Source organism: Chelon labrosus, assembly GCF_963514085.1.
Source record: "Chelon labrosus genome assembly, chromosome: 2".
Classification (NCBI taxonomy): Eukaryota; Metazoa; Chordata; class Actinopteri; order Mugiliformes; family Mugilidae; genus Chelon; species Chelon labrosus.
Window position 1 is genome coordinate 221,071 of NC_140338.1, and position 19,911 is coordinate 240,981.

The following is a 19,911-nucleotide window of genomic DNA, read 5'->3' on the forward strand; positions in this document are numbered from 1 at the left end:
TTACGTCTCTGGAGAAAGAGTCACACGTTGTTCCAGATGTGGAACATTCTGCAGTTAACACAGTTAATGCAGGAGAAATGAAAGAGGCATCAGATCAGACCAGACCAGATCAGATCAGACCAGACCAGATCAGATCAGGTTAAATGTTCACTCTGTCTTTGGCCACATTCTGTCTCAAATGGTCTAGGTATTTAAATACAGTGTATTTTATTTTAAAGGCCCCAAATGTAAACTCAAACGTTACATAATCATTTATTTGATTTTATGTTGTTGTTGTTATTTTTGCTGCATTAAAATAAAAGTTTTTGCAGCTTAGATGAGTTTTGTGTAGTTCAGATGAGCTGACTGGACACTCATCTTTAAAATGTTTATTATTTTTCACTAAGACTAAATCATCCTATGAACTGTTTTGTGTTTATTCATCTGATAACCTTATTATTATTATTATTGTTATTTATTCTTTGTGTCTCCTGCAGCAGCTGATCCGAGCTGAACACAGGGGACCTGCGCTCCTGATCACCGGGAGCTCTGCGCCTCCTCCGTCCGTCCCTCCGTCCCTCCGTCCGTCCCTCCGTCCGTCCAGACTCCGGTCTCCCCTCCGTGCTTCTAGCATGATGTCTTATCTCAAACAGGCCCCGTACGGGATGAACGGACTGGGCCTGAGCGGAGCTGCCATGGACCTGCTCCACCCGTCCGTGGGATATCCCGGTACGGCTCTACCGTGACCAAGCAAAGATCTTATTTGCCAGACTTTGTAGTTTTATTTTACTCGTATTTCTATGATAAATAAAACGTAGACTTAGTGTCGCGCAGCCGTACGCACTGACTGTGATCTGTTTTATTGTTTCATATAATCTCGGCTGTTAAACGAGATGTTAATAATCTTATAACTGCTTCTTCAGCGTGCGTCGATCTCTGAGATAAAAGCGGACTTTGTGGCTCCGGTTGGGCCACAGTGAAATTAGATGAGTTTGTGTTTTTTGAAATACTTGTACAAGCCATAGCAAGGCCTATCCGTGCCAGCTTTATCTTTATGATACATGTCTTGGAAGCACAAGTGTAGGAATGAAGAGGCTGCAGAAATAAAGATGCGTTTATTACAAAAGAAAAAAGACATTTACTCACAGAGAGCACGGCCACAGAGATGGTGTAATAACTTGTGACAGAATATTAAATGGTTGATGAGTGAAATAAGAATAGTTTTGTTTTTATATGATTTTCTTTTGGATCCCAGGCAACCCGCGGAAACAGCGCCGGGAGCGGACCACCTTCACCCGGACGCAGCTGGACATTCTGGAGTCGCTGTTCGCCAAGACGCGCTACCCGGACATCTTCATGAGGGAGGAGGTGGCGCTGAAAATCAACCTGCCCGAGTCCCGAGTTCAGGTCAGCGAGTCACACAGACTTTGTTGTGCTCTATGTACCAGGAATGTTCCAGGTTTAAAAACATAAAGTTTTACAAATGAGAAGAAACAATATATACATATATACATATATATAAAATGCTGTTTTACAGAAACCAATAAGTTTGTGTTTGTAGTTGCTGAGATGATCTTTTGACAGAAGGTGACAGGGATGTAGACATGAGCTCCTCCTCAGGCCTCTCAATGATTAGCTGCAGTGTGGCTGAAAAATGTTCAGCTATTATTGATCAAGTAGAGACAAGTCTTTCATGAAAGGGGAGCGTTTGGCTGGGCTCTGGCGGAGTGAACAACCAGCTTTCTTTAGAAAAGGCTCTGAAGGCTTCTCCATGCGCGGCTTTCTGGCCCTCTGCTGGGCTGAAAGCTGCAGTTATGGCTGCTGCCTCTCTGTTTACTGATTATTCTACCTGAGACAGACCATGAGGGGGTGTTGACATTCATTCATCATTCTGCTCCTAATTATTCTAATATAATTATAATAACGTTTTACATATTATTTTACACATATAACAACTAATTAAAAATGTGTCTTTATCTCTAACAGAAATGTATGCATGTTTTCTAATTCCTACACACCAGTCACAGAGTAACACATTCCTTATTTGTGTGTGTTCACTATCATTCACTGAGGTCTTGACATTTCATTTATTAAAACCTCGTCATTTATTGTGGAAAAATCATTAAATGATTTCCTCTGTTTTTTTAGTTGACCCCCCCCCCCCAAACCTTTACTTTGTATTAAACTGTGGGATGTGGATTAACAGGATTAATGTGTTTAAGGCATCACAAACTAATTTAGACTCTCAGGGACAGATCTTCAAACTTGGGTGAAAGGAAAGTAAAACTTCATGAACATTAAAGAGCCACTGATCTTTTGAAATAAAGACTTTTAAGGGTAAAGGTCAGAGGTCAGAGTCACAGCTTCTCATGTGAGAGGGAAGTATTAAACAGCAGCAGAATCATTTCTGACCCTTTGACCTCTGCTCCTTCCTCAGGTCTGGTTTAAGAACAGACGAGCCAAGTGTCGGCAGCAGCAGCAGAGCAGCAGCAGCGCCAAGGCGAAACCAATGAAGAAGAAGTCGTCTCCGACCAGAGAGAGCACCGGTTCAGAGAGCAGCGGTCAGTTCACCCCCCCGGCGGTGTCCAGCTCCTCCTCCGCCACCTCTTCCTCTTCATCCTCCTCCACTTCTTCCTCCTCCGTCTCCTCGGGTCTTGGTGGACCCGGTCTGATTAGTAGCTCTACCTCCGTCACTGCTCCGGTGTCGTCCATCTGGAGCCCGGCACCCATCTCCCCGGCCCCGGCCCCGGCTGCTTTACCAGACCCGGCCGCCCCCACCAGCGCGTCCTGCATGCAGCGCTCCGTGTCATCCTCCGCCGCCGGGGGAACACCGTCCTATCCGGTGTCCTACAGCCAAACGGCAGCAGCGTACAGTCAAGGTTACCCCGCCTCAGCGTCGGGCTCCTATTTTGGAGGCGTGGAGTGCGGCTCGTACCTGGCGCCCATGCACTCCCACCATCACCCGCACCACCCGCACCAGCTCAGCCCCATGACTGGCAGCTCCATGTCGGGACACCCTCACCACCACATTGGCCAGACATCAGGACACCACCACCATCATCACCACCACCCACCGCACCACCACCAGGCATACAGTGCGCCCGGCCTCGCCTTCAACTCCACAGACTGTCTGGATTACAAAGAGCAGACGGCGGCTTCGGCCTGGAAACTCAACTTCAACGCCTCCGACTGTTTGGACTACAAAGACCAGGCCTCGTGGCGTTTCCAAGTGCTGTGACGTCCTGTCTTTCTCTTCCTCTGTTCTTTCAAAGAAGTATTCTTTTTGTTGTTGGTTTATTTTTGAAGAGCCTTTAAACTATTAGAAGAGACATTTGAAACATTTTTTATTTGTGAACGAACTGAAACAACGCACAGACATCAGGCGCCTGAGCAGCAGGCCTTGAGTTGGACTCATGAGTGGAGCGACTCATCCAGGATTATTTTTCTACTCCATTTTTTTGGAGGCCTTTAATAGTAAACTTTCAGTGGAACCTGCCAGTCGGTGCAGTCTGGAGATGACCTCAGCGATTATTCTTCAGACATAAGATCACTAAAAAACATTGACTCTTGAGTGGGCTTCTCTAAAGCAGGATGCTGCTAGGATTTTCAGGTTGCTGATGTTCACTTCTGTTTGATTTCCGACTTGAATCTTGTTAAGAAAATCATTGTCCAGCCTGTGAGTGTTTGATTTGCAGACTGAATTGCAGCACTTGTTTATAAGGTGAAAGATTTTGCTATTTTGTTCTTTGCAGAGGAAATAAATAAAAATGTGAATTAGACACGCATTCCATTGAAATTTGAAACATGTACTTTCGTGTCTTTATAATAAAGTCTTGTTAAAACACGAGCAGTCCAAAGAAACATTTATTATTTCTAGAGACAGAATCAAGAACAGTGAGTTCAGCCGAGCGCCGTCTCTCGAACAAAGCGCTTCCGACATCAGATAAGCTCTAGATTTAAAAGAAATGATACTGGTTGAACTGGTTTCAGAGTGTAAAGTGGGTCACATTAACTTCTGTTCACTGCTGATTATTTCAGCAGCTGTGGTCTGCTGTTTCACCGGGAGCTTCTTTGTGCACATTAATTCCTAGAAGCTAGGTGGATCTGTTCTAAACAGTTAAGGGATTAAATTGTCATTCATACAGAAATTTTTCCAAAAGTTTTGTAGCACACGTGGCCAATAGGAGGCCGCCCTGACAGGGCAACGACACGGTTTTAGTAAAAGTATTAACTGATCCAGCCAAGGAACACCGTGTTCAAACAGTTCATACATGATTTAAATAAACTCACTGCCCCATTAGCAGCTCTGCTCGCTTAGTGGAAGGAATACGTTAGAAAAGTTCATTTATTTATTATTTATTGACTAGGCATCAGCTGTCCACTCGAAGGAATAACGATATCACCTCAGTTCCAGAAACACTTGCTTTGCAAAATATTTGGCTTGACTTGCGTTGGAGTGCCTTGCTCAAGAGCAGATTAGTGACTGCAGTTAAGTAAATGTAAATCAGCTTCATTGGCCCAGTATGTCAACACATACAGTGTGTTCTTGTGTTTTTAACCCATCTACTCGCAGCACAGAGGAAGTATACGAGGCGTCCAGGGAGCAGTGTAGGGGTTAGGCAGCTTGCTCAAAGGCACTTCAGTCAGGGATTCAAACTAGTGACTCTACAGTCCAGAGTCAACTTCTCTAACCACTAGTCCTCCACTTAGAAACCTGCATTCAAAATACACATCACAATAAATGTGTTGCACACAGTCGTTCTCAATACTTCATATTTGATTTGATCATTAAATAAATTCAACCCAGCAGCTCGTCTGTTTCTATCACTGTAAAGAAGCAGATCATTAAAACTAGCTCATTAAATATGGAGTTTGTTTTTATGGTGACACCTGATGAACTGGTCATCTGATCAGCGTGGATGTTTTTCTGTGAATGGACTCAAAACCACATGTGAATTATTGTATACATTGTTGTAGTTTAACATGAATGCCCGGGGTCGTCTAACAACATGAGAGTGACCTGAGTCATGTCACACATTTTGTGTTTCTGGTTATGTAATCCAGATCCTTACCCCTAAACACCCCTCATGTCATTTAATACCTTAAAATCACAGGACCTGTTTCAAATGTGTTGATGTCTCATCAGGACATGTCAGTCACAAGTGTTGGATTTTATCCTGAAGAAGACTTTGGGTTTTAATGATCTCATCAGGTATTCAGATCATAGTAACAAATAAAACACTAATTGTGACTTTTATTTTTATGAACTTCCCAGAATGTGACAGCAGGTTCAACGTTATCTCCAGAGGAAAACATCCAAACAGCACATGCTGCAGCGCTGGACTCACAGTCAGGCAGGTAAGCAAACATGTACGCTGGCATCCTGCTGTTTGTTTGGGCGTTGTCGACAGTAATGTACAACTCTTCTGATCCGAGGGAAAAAGGGATGAATCACGATTTTAATTAACAGCCGTCCCGCTTCCTAGCCTCGTCCCTCCAGCAGCTGGTCAAACTCTTTGTGGTAAACATGGCGTTGGGGCAGTTTGTTTGCTCGCTCCGTGTCTCGCTGGGCTTTACCAGCGTGCACCGCTGCTTCATGCAAACACGAGCCGGGATTTACCACATTAGGACAAACTAATCTTTAAGACATGTTCAGGAAATCGCCGGTGCTGATTTTGGAGAAAGGACACCTCTCCCTGAACAGCTGTTTCAGATGTCTTATTATCCCGCCAGCCTATTCCCGGGGGCGTAAACATTTATTCTTCGTCTTTGTAGTGACTAAGTGACTCTGTTTTTCTGCTGTTAGGCCTCTTACTCTTCAAGAAGGCTGCAGGGGAAAGAAGACTTCTCAGGGGATCACCTCACTTTTTCTAACATGACCCACGCCAGGGATCATGAAAGTGTCCTCTCCTGAAGTAAAGCTCCAGCTTCCTGGACCTGCTGATTGGGCTGAATGATGACTAGAAGTTTGTGTTCGCTTCGTCTCACTGAAGATCATCCCATGAATAAACTGTTGAACTGTTAACCAATGTTGAGAAAAAGAAATTGCATAAAAAGTCCAGTCCAGCATTTACACTGAGGAGCCCAGTGGGTCATTGGTTCATCAAGTGTGTAGAAATACTTCACTAAAGATGAAGCCCATACTACCGTGACATGTCAGTCCTGAAATACAACTAAAGTACTACTGCAAACAAGACATGCTAAGGCTAACGCTAGCAGAGGAACGGTCCAAATCCTCTGGACAGCAGTCAGTTAACAACTTGACCAAACGTCCTGTGGTAACAGAGAGAAGGAGGCTGCACATCAACTATCTGATAAAGTTATTAGACCTTTAGCTGCTACACTATCCCATCTAACAACACGCTGTGGAGGACTATTAAATGCTACTGATGGTGCTGAGGTGCTGCCTGTTTTTATACAGGCTATACATATCTGCAGCTCACAGTATGTAGCACATGAGCTGTCTGTTCTCAGCAGATGATTCAGGTCAACAATAGAGATTTATTACTTTCTACTGTGACCTCATCAGAGACTAGTCCGTGTTCACTTGACCTTCATCACAGAACAGTCGACTTCATTCGTATTACTTCGTAGAATGAGCACACCACCTGCCTATAAGGCAGGTCACAGGAGACACTATTTATCCTCCATATATTCCAAACAATACTGAGAAACAAGAGGATAAACAAACTGTTGTTGGACAACAGACAGCTTGTGAACATGAGTCTGTGTTGTATAATCATACTGGTTGTAGATCAGGTCCAGGCTTGTACAGTAGACACTAGTCATGATGGGTGCATCACTTCATCTGCCTCTCTTCTTACCCTGATGCTTCTCCACTATCCTTCCAGTTTTTAATAATGCCTTGGACAGTTCTTAACCCAGTTTTAGTAGTTTCTACAATCTCCTTAGATGTTTTCTCTGCTTGATGCATGCCAATGATTCGGCTATGGCATGTTGAAACTACCAGGACTGTACATCATACAAGGGTTCAATTTAAATTCAATGACGTATAATAACCATATACACTGATCTAAGATCAATGATGGGGTGATGGATTTCTTCTTCACTACTTGACTAAGGTGCTGCACATCATCTGTGCGCTCAGTGCTGCCACCAATGATTGGAAGCTGCCACATAAACAAGACTTCAGTGTTAAAACCCTAACCCTAACCCGTGGTCTGAGGAGGTTTGTTCAGTTTTCATGATGTTGTAGATGTTTTAATGCATCTAAGCCTACGCATTAGCTTAAAATGTATTCAGAATTAATGCAAGGTTGAATTGTTTTAAGTAATCAGTTTTAAAGATGCAACTGAAACTTTAAGCTGCGAATGTTGACAAGCTGCAGGAGGGGAAATGGAGAGACGGTCTATCAACAGTCATCCACACAGATAGTAAACGTAAACGTTTCATTTTATTTTCTAGCTGTTGATCATTTGGTCTTCGTAGATGTTTCTTCCACTTGGCTCATTACAATGCATTGGTAGCTATAGGTTTAAAGAAAAAGAAAAGTGGGTAAAAAGCCAAATGATGAGTTATGATTGTGAACACTTCCAGCTCCTCTGTGTGTATAGTTTCATATGGAAATCCCTTTAGCACGGCGGGTAAATAGATTACGATACTGGGAGGGATTAGGGATTGCCTCGCCGCTGGCCCACTAATCCCGATCGCAGACTGTCAACAGCCCTGACATGTCCGGGACTCCTTCTGCACAAAATGGCTCCTCTGCTGTTTAAAAAGCCAATCTATTAACACACACACACACACACACACACACACACACACACACCAGCATGAATATTCCTATCAGGGCTGTCAGCGACAGGAAAGACAATGACATTCGTCTTCAAAGAGGGAAGATTAGATACTGCACGAGACAAAAGCAAAGACTCTTTGAAGTTATTTCGCTTCACATTCCAGCAACTTAACCAAACGAACGGGAAAGAAAGTTTTTGAAACTTCAGACTTCAGCTCTTTTGTTCTGTAAAGCATGTGATTCTGTGAGTTTCACAGAATTAACCACGTTGTGATGACTTCACTTCCTTTTCAGTACACCAGTCACATACAGACACATAGGATCATTCAAATAGCACCACGTGTGTTGATAATAAGTGAGTGTAATTTAAAAGTGTATTTGGAGGCTGGTTTTGTCACGTTGTGATGTATATGAAAACTAAAACATAAATGCATTCTGCTGTTTTTACACAGAGAGAACCAAGGAGAACATTGGTAAAGGTTTGCAGAGCCGTTAACTGATGCTGTGTATGAGTATGAATGAATATGAAGTAATGGTGACGGTACAGTCAGTGCTGCTTATTTTAAACAAAGTGCTCAAATGGCACCATTAATCAAACTTATTATGATTTCAGGATTTAAATATTCCTATTGTTTAGTAGTAATTGAGTGATAATTGTATTACGTTATTGACATTTTTAGAGATCCATACAGGCATATTTTTTGCAACCATAACTAGTTGACAGACTCTCTCAGCGGTAGAAAGCTACTATAATTATAATTACCCCTCCAACACTTCTCTCTGTGAATATGAAGGCGAAGCCAACAAAGATACGTCCCATAGAGAGGGTGATTGGTTCTCTTTGTGGCCCTTAAATGATTCAATCATATAAACATTAATAACATTAATAAGTGGTATGGTGTGGAGCTGCCCTCCACTGTGGGTTTACGTCCAATAAAAACAGCAGATGGTGGTTTCCTCTGGCTCTCAGACATAGTGTGTCTACCATAAATCAGACCCTGTAGAACTGAAGTGATTCGTGTTTGCAGGTTCCTACGTTTCATGTGTTTGCTTTCCAAGTGCCTCTCACTTTTGAGGCTCCGCCGGCTGAAGCGGGGCCTCTCATTGAAACAAACGGCGATAGGGAATCTCTTTGTCGGGGCCGTGCCTAAGCCTAATCTAATGATTCAGATGACTTGGGGCTGTACTTAGCGGATAGCCACTGGCTCGCTTCAAACAAGCCGCTACGGGTGGAAGTTTCCCAAGGATTAACACTTAAAGAAGCAGCAGAGAGAGGGAAAAGAAGAAGACGAAAACAGAGTCAGTGCTTTCCAGGGAATCCCCATTAAGTCGAGTCTTGGAGTGCCAGAGAGGAATGTGTTTCTGTTTCACTACTAAACTTGAACATTTGAGCTGTGACTTTTTCCCAAACTGAAACATGCTGGTGTGATTTAATGTTCTCTCTATAAAATATGATGGTGAAGGTGACATCATTTCAGCAGCAAGGAAGCCTCCCCTCAAACTGTGTTTAACTGAGTTAACCAGTGCACTGGTTTACGCCACAGATATGTTTGCTCAGAAGGTATTTCCTGAAATATTTGCCTGTAAAGATGCTCACTTGTCCAGGCCATGGTGCGTGGTGGTGCTGGACTTATTTGAAGTTTCCTGAAGCCATTTATTTAGTTGTCTGACGGAAGAATTTCAGATTATTTGGGATAATTCTGAAGGTAAGGGCTTAGGTGTTAGATGTTAGAGGGTTAGGCTGGTCATGTATGCTGACGTATCCCCCTCTGCATTACAACGGCCATAGCTAATATATTTTTGATCACTGTGCTCCAACACAACAAAGAGACACAGAAGTAATCTTTTGAAGGATGGATACATGATGATGTTTCACAGAAAGTTTAGAAAGTGATGAAATACCAAGTGAGTTCTTTTTTCTGGCTGCTTTGTAATGTCAGACACAAAGAAATGGAGCGAACCACCATTTTGATATATCAGCTGATTGATCTGTTTAATCATCATGGACTTTATACTGCAGTGCAACAACAAATAACAAATGACAGAAGGAAGGTTTAGTTCCAAAAGGTTTATGGACCCAGTTAATAGCCACGGAAAATAACCACAATAATATTGTTTGAGAAATGTAAAATCTATACGTTTGTGGAAATAAAACTGGTTGTCAGCAGAACATGTTTGTCATTGTTAATGCAACAGTCAGAGTTGCTCTGACTCGTCAGACTGATTTATTTTCTTAGTTTATGTATATATATATATATATATATATATATATATATATATATATACATAAAGTGAGGTCAGCATAGTATATATATATATATATATATACTATATACTATATATATATATATACTATGCTGACCTGACTTTATAAATTACATCATTCTGTACACTTAGCAACCTGCAGTTTCTTGGTTGTTATGTGATCACTCTGTGTTTTGTTAATTGAGGTTTTCACTATTTACTTTATTTGTGGAGCGTCAGTAACGAGTCAGAGCAAGTCTGTGGTTCTTTGAGGAGCCCTTCGGTGCTGCTGTCACCGCACTGACTGACAGGCCTGTGAAACACAAGAAACCTGGGATTAAAGTTAGCCGAGCATAAACAAACACTGACGTTTTAAAGAGCAGCAAAGCAGCAGGCAGAGAGACTTCTGGCCCCCTTCATACTCCACAGATGTTATTCCACGTCTTTAGGCAGAAAACGACTAAAATCACCTCACATCTCCTAAAGGTGCTGCAGCAGAGCATTGACGAACCAGTATCGGAGACTTCAGGGATACCTCTACGTGTATGTGGTGTTATGTCAAGGACTTCTTCAATGTTCCTCATCTATGGCTGATGTACCCTTGAGTAGCCAGAGTCCATTCTTCTCAGAAAAGGAGCCTGGTCACCCAGTATTTAGATTTCATGTTTAACTAACCCACATCTACAGTCCTCTGATGACGTGGATGACTAAGTTGCTGTAATTCTTCTGTCCATTACTGCATAAAGTCCCGCCCAAATGAATTTAATTGCCCCTGTAGATCTTTGCTGGAGCAGAATCCGTTCCCAAAGAAGCAGCTCTAGACCAGGACCAAACTCTGGGTTTGTTTACTTGATAGTCCAGACTTTACACATTCACAAGTCAGGTAGAGTTTCAGGAGGATGGAAGGATGGAGGAGGGTCACAGCGTATTCTGGGATAAGTCTACATGAGTTAGAATACATCCCAGGTGTTCTGGTGGTACTTTTTATATTTCTTTTACTTTTATCTGCATTTATATGATTCATTTCATTCCATCAAGGACAGGAGGGATAGATAGATAGACAGATAGATAGATAGATAGATGGATGGATGGATGGATGGATGGATGGATGGATGGATGGATGGATGGATGGATGGATGGATGGACGGACGTACGGACGGATGGCAGAAGAAGAGCAGACATGAATGAATCCAGCTCAGCAGTAGATCTGATAGTACTCTCCTCATTCTAATCTTATTTGTTTAAGAGCTTTAAGGGCTCACAGTGAGGAGCTTTATTCCAGGTGAAGCTGCAGCGTTATCATCAGCAGCGAGGGAAGGCGATTAAGAGCAAATTATAAAACAAAGCATTACGTTTTAAGAGGCCGATCTAGACGAGATCTCAGTTAAGAGGAATCAATTTGGAAAAGTGTGGAAACATTTGGACCTCACAACAATTCAATTCAATTTTATTTATATAGCGTCAATAACAATACAAATCGTCTCAAGACGCTTTACAAAAACCCGGCCTGAAAGAGGAATATTAATGCTGAGAGAGAGAGATAGTGTGTGTGTGTGTGTGTGTGTGTGGGGGGGGGGGGGGGGGGGGGGTAATTTAGTGACTAATTAAAGTAGAGAGTGACCGACTGGTCCCCCCCATCCACACACACATTCTCTCCTTTGTCATCTTTAAAGTGCTCGTAGGAGTGTTAATAATTTGACCCCCCCCCCCCCCCCCCCAAGTGTCTCTTAAGTGATGGGGAGGCAGGGGGGTTGTTTGAAGACTGACCCTCCCCTCTTGTTTCTTGTGTCTCTCTCTCTCTTCCTCCTCCTCCTCCTCCTCCTCCTCCTCTCCCCTTTCTTCTCGTTCTCTCTGTTCCTGTTGTCTTCTTCTTCTTCTTCTTCTTCTTCTTCTTCTTCTTCTATCCTCTTTCATGCTCTGTGGCCTCAGCTCCTCCTATTCAATCTGCTCGCCTCAGCAGTCAACTCTTAAAGGACAAACGGACTGGAACTGTTGCTGTTCTCTGACATGTGTGTGTGTGTGGGGGGGGGGGGGGGTTGGCGGTGGGGGGGGGGGGGTTAAAGATGTCTTCTTCTTTGCTTATCTTGCATTTTTAATTATCTATCTTTTTGTTTCCATCCTTTTATCTCAGCGTTCAAACATATGTCCTTATAGTCCTTCCATTATCAGTTTTATTTTTGATTGTCTCCTCCTTTCTGAACTGAAATGATGGTTTTGTGCTCACACATGATCAAGATGTTCACAAGCATTATGCCTGTTTGAGTCTGTAGAATTTATTAAAGAATATTCTCTGTTAAAATCTGGGACGTCCCAAATGGTGTCGAGAGATCAGTGTTGGAGAAGAGTCAGACATTTTGAAAATGACTGGATGGAACAAGGTGTTTTAGTGGTTATTTAGTTTAGCTCTGATTTAAACCAAAACCACGTCTCTGTGGCATCTAAACTTCTTCTATTTAAATGTGGTTGGAAAGTGTCAGAGCTGCCAGAAATCAAAGTAGAAGAAGAACCAGAACCAGTGTGTAACCATGAGTGTAGTCCTCTGTTAGTACTGCAGTACTAACAGAGGACTACACTCATAGTGACTAGAGTAATGTGGATGTGTGGTGAGGTGGTAGTAGATGTTCATCTAAACAGTTTATTTAAGATCACGTTGCGACTCGGATCAGGGGACAAAAAAAACTAGAACCATAGGTCCAATGTTCCACGTGTAAACCTGCCCATCTTAGTTTCTACTGTTTATTAAGAGACTGACTAAACCAAGACAGTAGAGAGAAACCTAGCCCAGTGGATTAAACACCTCCAGACAGCTTTCAAACCACCGCCGTGTAATACTTCCTCTGATGTGTACTATGATACCAGTCACTCACAAACAAACAGGAGATGAGAAACACACTTTTACAAACAATCAGATCTCGTCATTTGCTCTGGACAAACGTTACCTGTCCCACTTTGGTTAAGGATGTTACGATCTCTATTTAGTTGTGTTAAAACATGGAAGAGCCTGCACCCAGAATATAAACCAAACACAGGAAAGGAATTAAAGGGAAAACTACTTCATTCTGCAGCTTCTTCATTTAGCTGATTTTAATGGCTGGAGACTCTCAACTAAACCCAGATCCCAAACACTAAGACCACCTGCAGGGGCCAGAACTGGAGCCCACAGAGGAGAGGGGCGAGCTGAACATGGGGGAGATAGTGTTGAGAGGGAGAGGAATCAAATTAAAAAGTTAAATGATTAATTACCAGCTGGTTGCCTGCCATCTTCTCTCCTTTACTCACTAACAAACAGTGTTGGTCATGTTGTCCTTGTTGGACCAAGAAGTCCTAGAGCCTGCACGTTGTTCTAAGGTTGTTTGAGTCATAACCTAAAACTTTGTTGTCTTTGCTTTCTCTGTGTTCTCAGCTCATGTTCTAGTACATGTGTCTTGATTTTGATGCAGATGAGTGTTTTTGAGGAAGACAGCTGAAACATTTAGAGTGTCTCTTTTTTTATGAGAACTAAAAGCTTGAGGTGGACATGGTCTAGAGGTCCCTGGTACCTGACTGTCCAGGGCCCTCACAGGTGTAAAACACACCTCTGCTTGTATCAGCTGTAAAATGTTTTAGATCTGTGTTGTGGATTTCTTTTACTTTTATTTTTGGTTCCTTCTATAAATCACCTTGTAGCTGTGAATATTATTATTCTCTCCTTTTAGCGATGTGGAAGGATTTCATCCCTGCCTCCTTTTTAACGTTCATTGGAGAGCTTGTAACAAGGAACTGGCTGAAGAGGACTCAAACACACGACTCAGGACTCAGGTGGTGGATCGAAGGTCTTGACCTATAAAAGGAAACAAAGACAAAGTCCAGAAAATCACGAGGAACAGACTGGACCCTTTCTGTCATGAAGTACAAAGACAAACACAGAGACTAAAGGGGAACGATAAGGTACAGGTGAGACACATCAGGGCGGGACAGCAACCACACGAGGGAAATAAAGACATCTGACATGACAGAAGATTCATAAAACAAGCATGACCAGGTGCTGCAAAGGTCTCATTAATTGTCTTATTTGAGTATTTTTTTATGTTTTAATGTCGCCCATCGTACTGCGCAGTCAAAAGCTTTTATTTTTGTTTCCTCTCCCCTTCCCTTCTTCTCTCCTTCCCTCCTTCCCTCATTCCTCCTTCCTTCTCTGTTCCCAGAGAGTTATAGATTTTGCTCAGCTTGGGGAAGCTGCAGGCGGTCGAGCAGCAACAGCAGCAGTCTAGTCGCTGGCTGCCAAAAATGGAATTAAGTCAGTTGCCAGGCTGGATAAGAAATTGGATTCTCTTCCTCTTCTGTTATCCCTCTGGACCAGATCCTGTTTCCCCCCCAAGGGGTGTGGGGGATGTACTGGGGGTTAGTGGTGATAGAGGAGGGGTGCAGGTGGTACAATAGGGTTAGATCTCTGCCAGGTTGCTGTCACCACAGCCCCACAGTGGGCCTACATCAGGCCACACCTGTCCCCCCCCCCAACCCCAGGCTCTGTGTCTGGGCAGCAGCTGCAGCCGGCCGGGGGTCTGAGTCTCTGAAACGGCCGAGGTCTTCTCCACGCCACGCTGGATTATTTATCTGCACAGGATGCAACACCTGGCCAGGCCTCCACCCAGCTGGACGAGAACACTGCTGACTGATATCAATAGAGCTTTTGGAGTTTCATCACAGATCTCCTAGCAACCTCGGCCGGTGCTACGCTGGACGAGCAGCGGAGAACCAGCTGTGTGAAAATAATGTGCCGTATGCCCGGCGTCCTGGGTAAAGGACGTCAGAGATAACGGGACATTACTGTCCTGTTGGGTGGTGGCTGTTACTGGGCTCAGACATGTTTTACACAGAGCTTCAGAAGAATCTGTTTCCTTCACACACATGCTAATAATGACTTGACATTAATGCTCTAAGGCTTTTAGCTGTTGGTCATTTATGAGCTTTAGCACTGACAGCATCAGCTGATCAGTCACAGAAAACATGATGCTCTCCAGAGCAGCTTTCATTCTAAACAGTTTGCTGTGTGACTGTTGATACAACATCTACTGTTAACAGAAGATCTTTGTTTGTGTGCGTCGCTGATGATCCACTACTGAAGATCCAGACATCATAACATGGTTGTTCACTTTCTGCTGCAGTACCAGCCCTTCTCAAACACTGACGCTTTACATGTGGGCCTTGTTGACCTCTCTCTCTCTCTCTCTCTCAAGTTGTCTTTGTACAGTTTTAAACACAGGGCGTCACAGTGGTGTGGTGGTCATCACCGATGCCTCCCAGCCAGAAGGTTCTGGGTTCTAATCCAGGCCGGCTGGTTCCTTTCTGTGTAGAGTCTGCATGTTCTCCCTGTGTCTGCGTGGGCTCTCTCCAGGTGTGAGTGTCTCTCTGTGTTAGCCCTGTGATAGACTGGAGACCTGTCCAGGGTGGACCCCCCCCTCTAGACCAATGACAGCTGGGATAGGCTCCAGACCCCCTCATCTGACCCTCCAGAGGACAAGAGGTTACAGAAGATGAATGAATTTTAAACACAGTCAGCTCTAAAGCCCTGTCATGGAGACTGGCAGGACATGTACTTATGTTAATGAGGCACAACTGAAGTTTTTAATGAATGAGGACGATGGGATTCGTCACTAAAAGAACACGGTTAGCGCCGTGGTTCTGTGGTTTAAGAACTTGTCATTTCTTAGGACATTTCTAAGCAACAAAGTTTAGAAAGTTATTGGTGACTGAAGCCCAGTACCAGACACAAGGATTAGGGTTAGGGTCAAATCTGACCCTTTCATTTCCTTTCATTTCTCCTGTGATGCTGCTTTCAGGCCAGAAGGTTAACTTGACTGATAGTCTGGTTTATGATACCGTACCATCAGAAAACAAATAGCATTACCTTCGGCCTGAAGCTTAGTTTGCAATCACGGGTCCCTTGACCGTAGGCTATGACTTCCCCACAAGCTACCCCCATGGCGGCTAAATGACTCCACACAGGATCACTGTGATTACACAAAGACCAGTTAGGTCAGTGTTACTATAAATGATCTTCTATGAAATAAGTTATTTAACTGTGGCCGTGAGCAGCGGTACAGAACATCTCTTCTTTTGACTCGACTGCGTCACGGTGTATTCAGTGTAGATTTCATTTCCATAAACATTTTAAGAGGTGCAGACATCAGATGACTCTTGGGGAGAATTATGGTTCTAATTATTCATGTTCCCTCCCGGTGCCTCCCCCAGCCTTTCTGGTAAAAGTATTAAACACTGCAGGACGTGTCCCTTTAGGGAATGGGGGAGTTGTTGAGGGTGAGGGGTGAGTTCGTCTGTGAAATGGACCATCGGACCTTGGAATACATTCCCTCCTCTACTTTTTCATTAAAATGATTTTTTCCATTCTCCCAAGAACGATTTGGAATTTAAAGTCCTCTATAATTGGGCCTATATTTTCCCGGCTTGCCGCGGCTGTGCTTATCAGCAAGGGGTAAGAATTAAGACCACATAGGGAACCAAATAACATTTTTTAAAAGCTGTGAGACTTAAGTAGAAAATTGGCTTAGCATGCAGATAGCAAAGTCAACAATGGGAACATATATCCCAGCTCGGAGTGATTGAAGTCCCTGTCTTTCTGATGAACAAAGTGTTTGATTTTCACCACGGCTCTTACATAAACTGCTAACTTGATTTCACACCCCGGATCTGAGGGTGACAACAAACACTTTAATTAGAGGAAGATGATGCAGGGAAGGGGAAGGAGGAAAAGGTGATAGACGGTAACAAATCCCCAGCACACTCCAGACAGCCTAAATATACAGCCAGCAAAGCCAAATATAATAATTTTTTTCATATCTTATTATTTTTCTCTTCATTCTCCGGCTAGGAATTGTGAATATTTTTGCATAGCTTAAAGCCTGGGTGCTATCTCACCCAAACCTACGTGGTTCATTTGCATTGTCGAGGGTTTACAGAGGAGGTCTGTGGGGCTGGTGGAGAAGCGTGTGCACCATAATTAGACCTTTGTGGTTGAGATTTGGACCGGACAGTGTACCTGCCATCCTGGCTTGTAGCTGCCGTAGCCCCTCAGCCTGAGTGGCACCTTGTAGCTCTTTGAACCGGGCCTCTCCACGCCGGGAGATTAGCTCCTTTCAAAGCGCCTCCATCCTCTAAGTAGTTGTTTTTACGCTGATAGAAGAGAAGAAAGAGAAAGGGAATGAAAAAGAGCTGAACAAAAAGCACAAACCCTTTGCACTTGATCCTACGGACATTATTAAGCAGCCGGACAGATCACCAGAAGAGATAAACACCGTCCAATAAACGTGCCAATCATGGCCTCCACCTTCTCTACAACCCCCGAAACAAATGCCGCCTCCGCTCTCAGTTTGGGCTTTGTTGGTCAGCAAATAATCAAAGCGCTTCTGGTTTTTTTTTTCCTATGGAAGGGATTAGAAAGGCGAAGCTAAGCCCGCTGGACCAGACACTTGCGGGGAGGCCAGGGGGTCTCCTTATCAGGGCTCGGCTGCTGGATGCAACCCCGCGACAGGACAGATTGCTTTCACCGTCACTCGTCTACAGGGAAGAACAAAGATGCACCACCGCCGCCGTAAAGCCCCAGCTCCAAAAGACGCCTTTATGTATTCATTATGATGAGCAGTAAGATCATACATGCCCCCCCCACGCCTCCCTCCTTTCTTCTTCCTCTTCTTTTCATCCATCCATCAGGCCTCCATTAAACAGTGTTCATTTTATAACCTGCTCACTCAGATGCATGTGTGTGTGTCTTATCGATGATCATACAGAAAGAAAATAAAATAAATCTCTAAATGAATCTCTGAAACATTACTCTAAAGATTTGTTTGATTATTATTAGGTGTGATCAGATACTAAAATGTGCAATACGTATTTGAGGTCATTTCAAAATAGCAGTGTGTCATCATTAGATTGTTATTAACTGTGAAATAGGTTTTTACTTTTTATTTCTGGACTCTAACCAAAGCCTCCTGTGTCCTCTGCTGCATCAGTACAAATTCAATTCAATTCAATTCAATTTTATTTATATAGCGTCAATAACAATACAAATCGTCTCAAGACGCTTTACAAAAACCCGGCCTGAAACCCCCAGAGCAGCCTGAAGGCAACGGTGGCAAGGAAAAACTCCCTTTTAACAGGAAGAAACCTCGAGCAGAACCCAGCTCATATGGAGGGACCCATCTGCCTAAGGCCAGCCGGGTACAGACAGAAGAAAGAGAGAAGAGAACAGCAAAGAGAGAAGAGAAGAGAACAGCAAGATAAACATACATCTGTCATAGATACACAAATGAAAGTGGCATCAGAGTTTCTCGTGGATCGTGGAACAGCTTCTGTAACGAGGGGAGCTCACAGTGAAGTTACTGGATGGATGGATCTGCAAGAAGCTACGGTTCAAACTTAACCCTCAAGCTTTTTCAGAGGAAGTGTGTGTCTTCATCCTCGTGCCTGTGAGTCTGACCAGAGCAAGTTGAAAGTTCTCAGGTGTCTACTGTACATACTGTTAGAATCATCTAGCCTGTATACTTGTCTCCCATTGCATGTCTTCATGTAACACAGTTTGAACAAAAAGAGCTGACAGGAGCTCTCTGTAAACAGTGAGACTATAAATGTTTTCGCTGGCGGCCATGTTGTAAGTCTCCTGACATGTAACCCCAATTTGCGTCACACTAATTCCAAGTTTTAAATTACGCCTCCTCTTTCTCCCTCCACTCTTCTAATCTCTGATTTCTCCTTGTCAGTAGTTTACTCTCACTCTTTCTCTTTCTCCCTCTCTGTGTTTTAGGCCTTCAGGGTTTTTTGGCTCATTTCTCGTGCAGAATAAAGGCGACATAAAGGAGCGAGGCGCCCGAGGAGGAAACGTGGCGCTGGGCGGACAGAGTGGCGCCAGGACTCACCCTCGACACACTCCCCCAGACTGAGCAAACTGAAATATGTGACACGTCAAGTGAAAGTAACCCTGCAGGACTCTCACGCCTCAGACTGGTGTTTCTGGACTGGAGTAGCCGATACCTCATTAATCTGATCATTTTATCATCCATGTGTGTCAGTGACTCATCAAGAAATACAAGATCAACTAAAGGGTTAGTTCACCCTGTGAAGTTCATCCTGAGAGTTTTTATGTCAACAATTATGAGACATGTCATATTTACACCCAGCAGCTCTAGATGCTCATGTTTTAGATCAGGTCTCAGTCTGTTTCCAGTCAGAGTTCAGTTGGGACGTTTTCTTTTTGCTAACAGCTCTATCAGTCACAGAGAACAGCGGAGGGGTTTTAACCTAGTTAGGCTCCAGAGCAGCAAGCAGCTCCTTCTCTATGTCCTTCACATTTACTGGACTTTTATGTTTTAGATCTTAATGAAAGGGTCAGGTTTTACTCTGATAAAAAGTGGAAACTAAAGCTCCATGTAAATGTTCCCAGATTCCCCAGAGACATGCCGTAGCAGTTCATCATCAGAGTGATGTTTTGGATAAAAGTGTTCCCAGGATGACAGATGTTGTGTCAGTGCACGTGCCTGGAATGAATATTGTCAACCGACAGATGGCTGAACTCTTCTAAAATCTGCTTCGCTGAAAGAGGAAGAGAGCGCATCTGTCGGCGGCATCGTCAGGCGGCTTCTCCTCACGTCTAGGTATATCCAACATGGCCGCAGGACTCTCAGCCAGGCAAGAGGTGACACGACAGCAGGGGCGTGGCGCTAAACAAGTGAGACGACAGAATTTAAAAGGTCGTGCAGAGACATGAGAAAACTCGGCCTGCTGTCCCTGAGGATGAGTGCAGAGTTGACAAAGGGTTGAAAAGTTCAACCATAGGGGAGAAGAAAGCTGAGCGAGGCGGCCATGCAAAAATCTGACATGAAGACGGGACAGGGGGCGGGGCGGGATTAGTCCGAGCTAAGGTGACAGAGGACAAATAATAG

General features: G+C 43.7%; 1 protein-coding gene across 1 annotated transcript; it reads left to right on the plus strand.

The window, feature by feature from the left end:
• The first annotated feature begins 476 nt into the window (after positions 1-476).
• On the plus strand, positions 477-3,328 carry LOC311509124 (homeobox protein OTX1 B-like). The gene is made up of 3 exons (XM_084574183.1): positions 477-708; positions 1,235-1,386; positions 2,417-3,328. Exons 1-3 carry the CDS (start codon positions 612-614, stop codon positions 3,215-3,217), a joined length of 1,050 nt encoding a protein of 349 aa, XP_084430309.1. The 5' UTR covers positions 477-611; the 3' UTR covers positions 3,218-3,328.
• The last annotated feature ends 16,583 nt before the right edge of the window (positions 3,329-19,911 follow it).

Excerpts from the sequence above, each read along its gene's own strand:
- LOC311509124 (XM_084574183.1), top strand. The coding sequence starts at position 612 with ATGATGTCTTATCTCAAACAGGCCCCGTACGGGATGAACGGACTGGGC. Across the intron at positions 709-1,234 it reads CCCGTCCGTGGGATATCCCG|GCAACCCGCGGAAACAGCGC; the intron begins GTACGGCTCTAC and ends TTTGGATCCCAG. Across the intron at positions 1,387-2,416 it reads TGCCCGAGTCCCGAGTTCAG|GTCTGGTTTAAGAACAGACG; the intron begins GTCAGCGAGTCA and ends CTCCTTCCTCAG.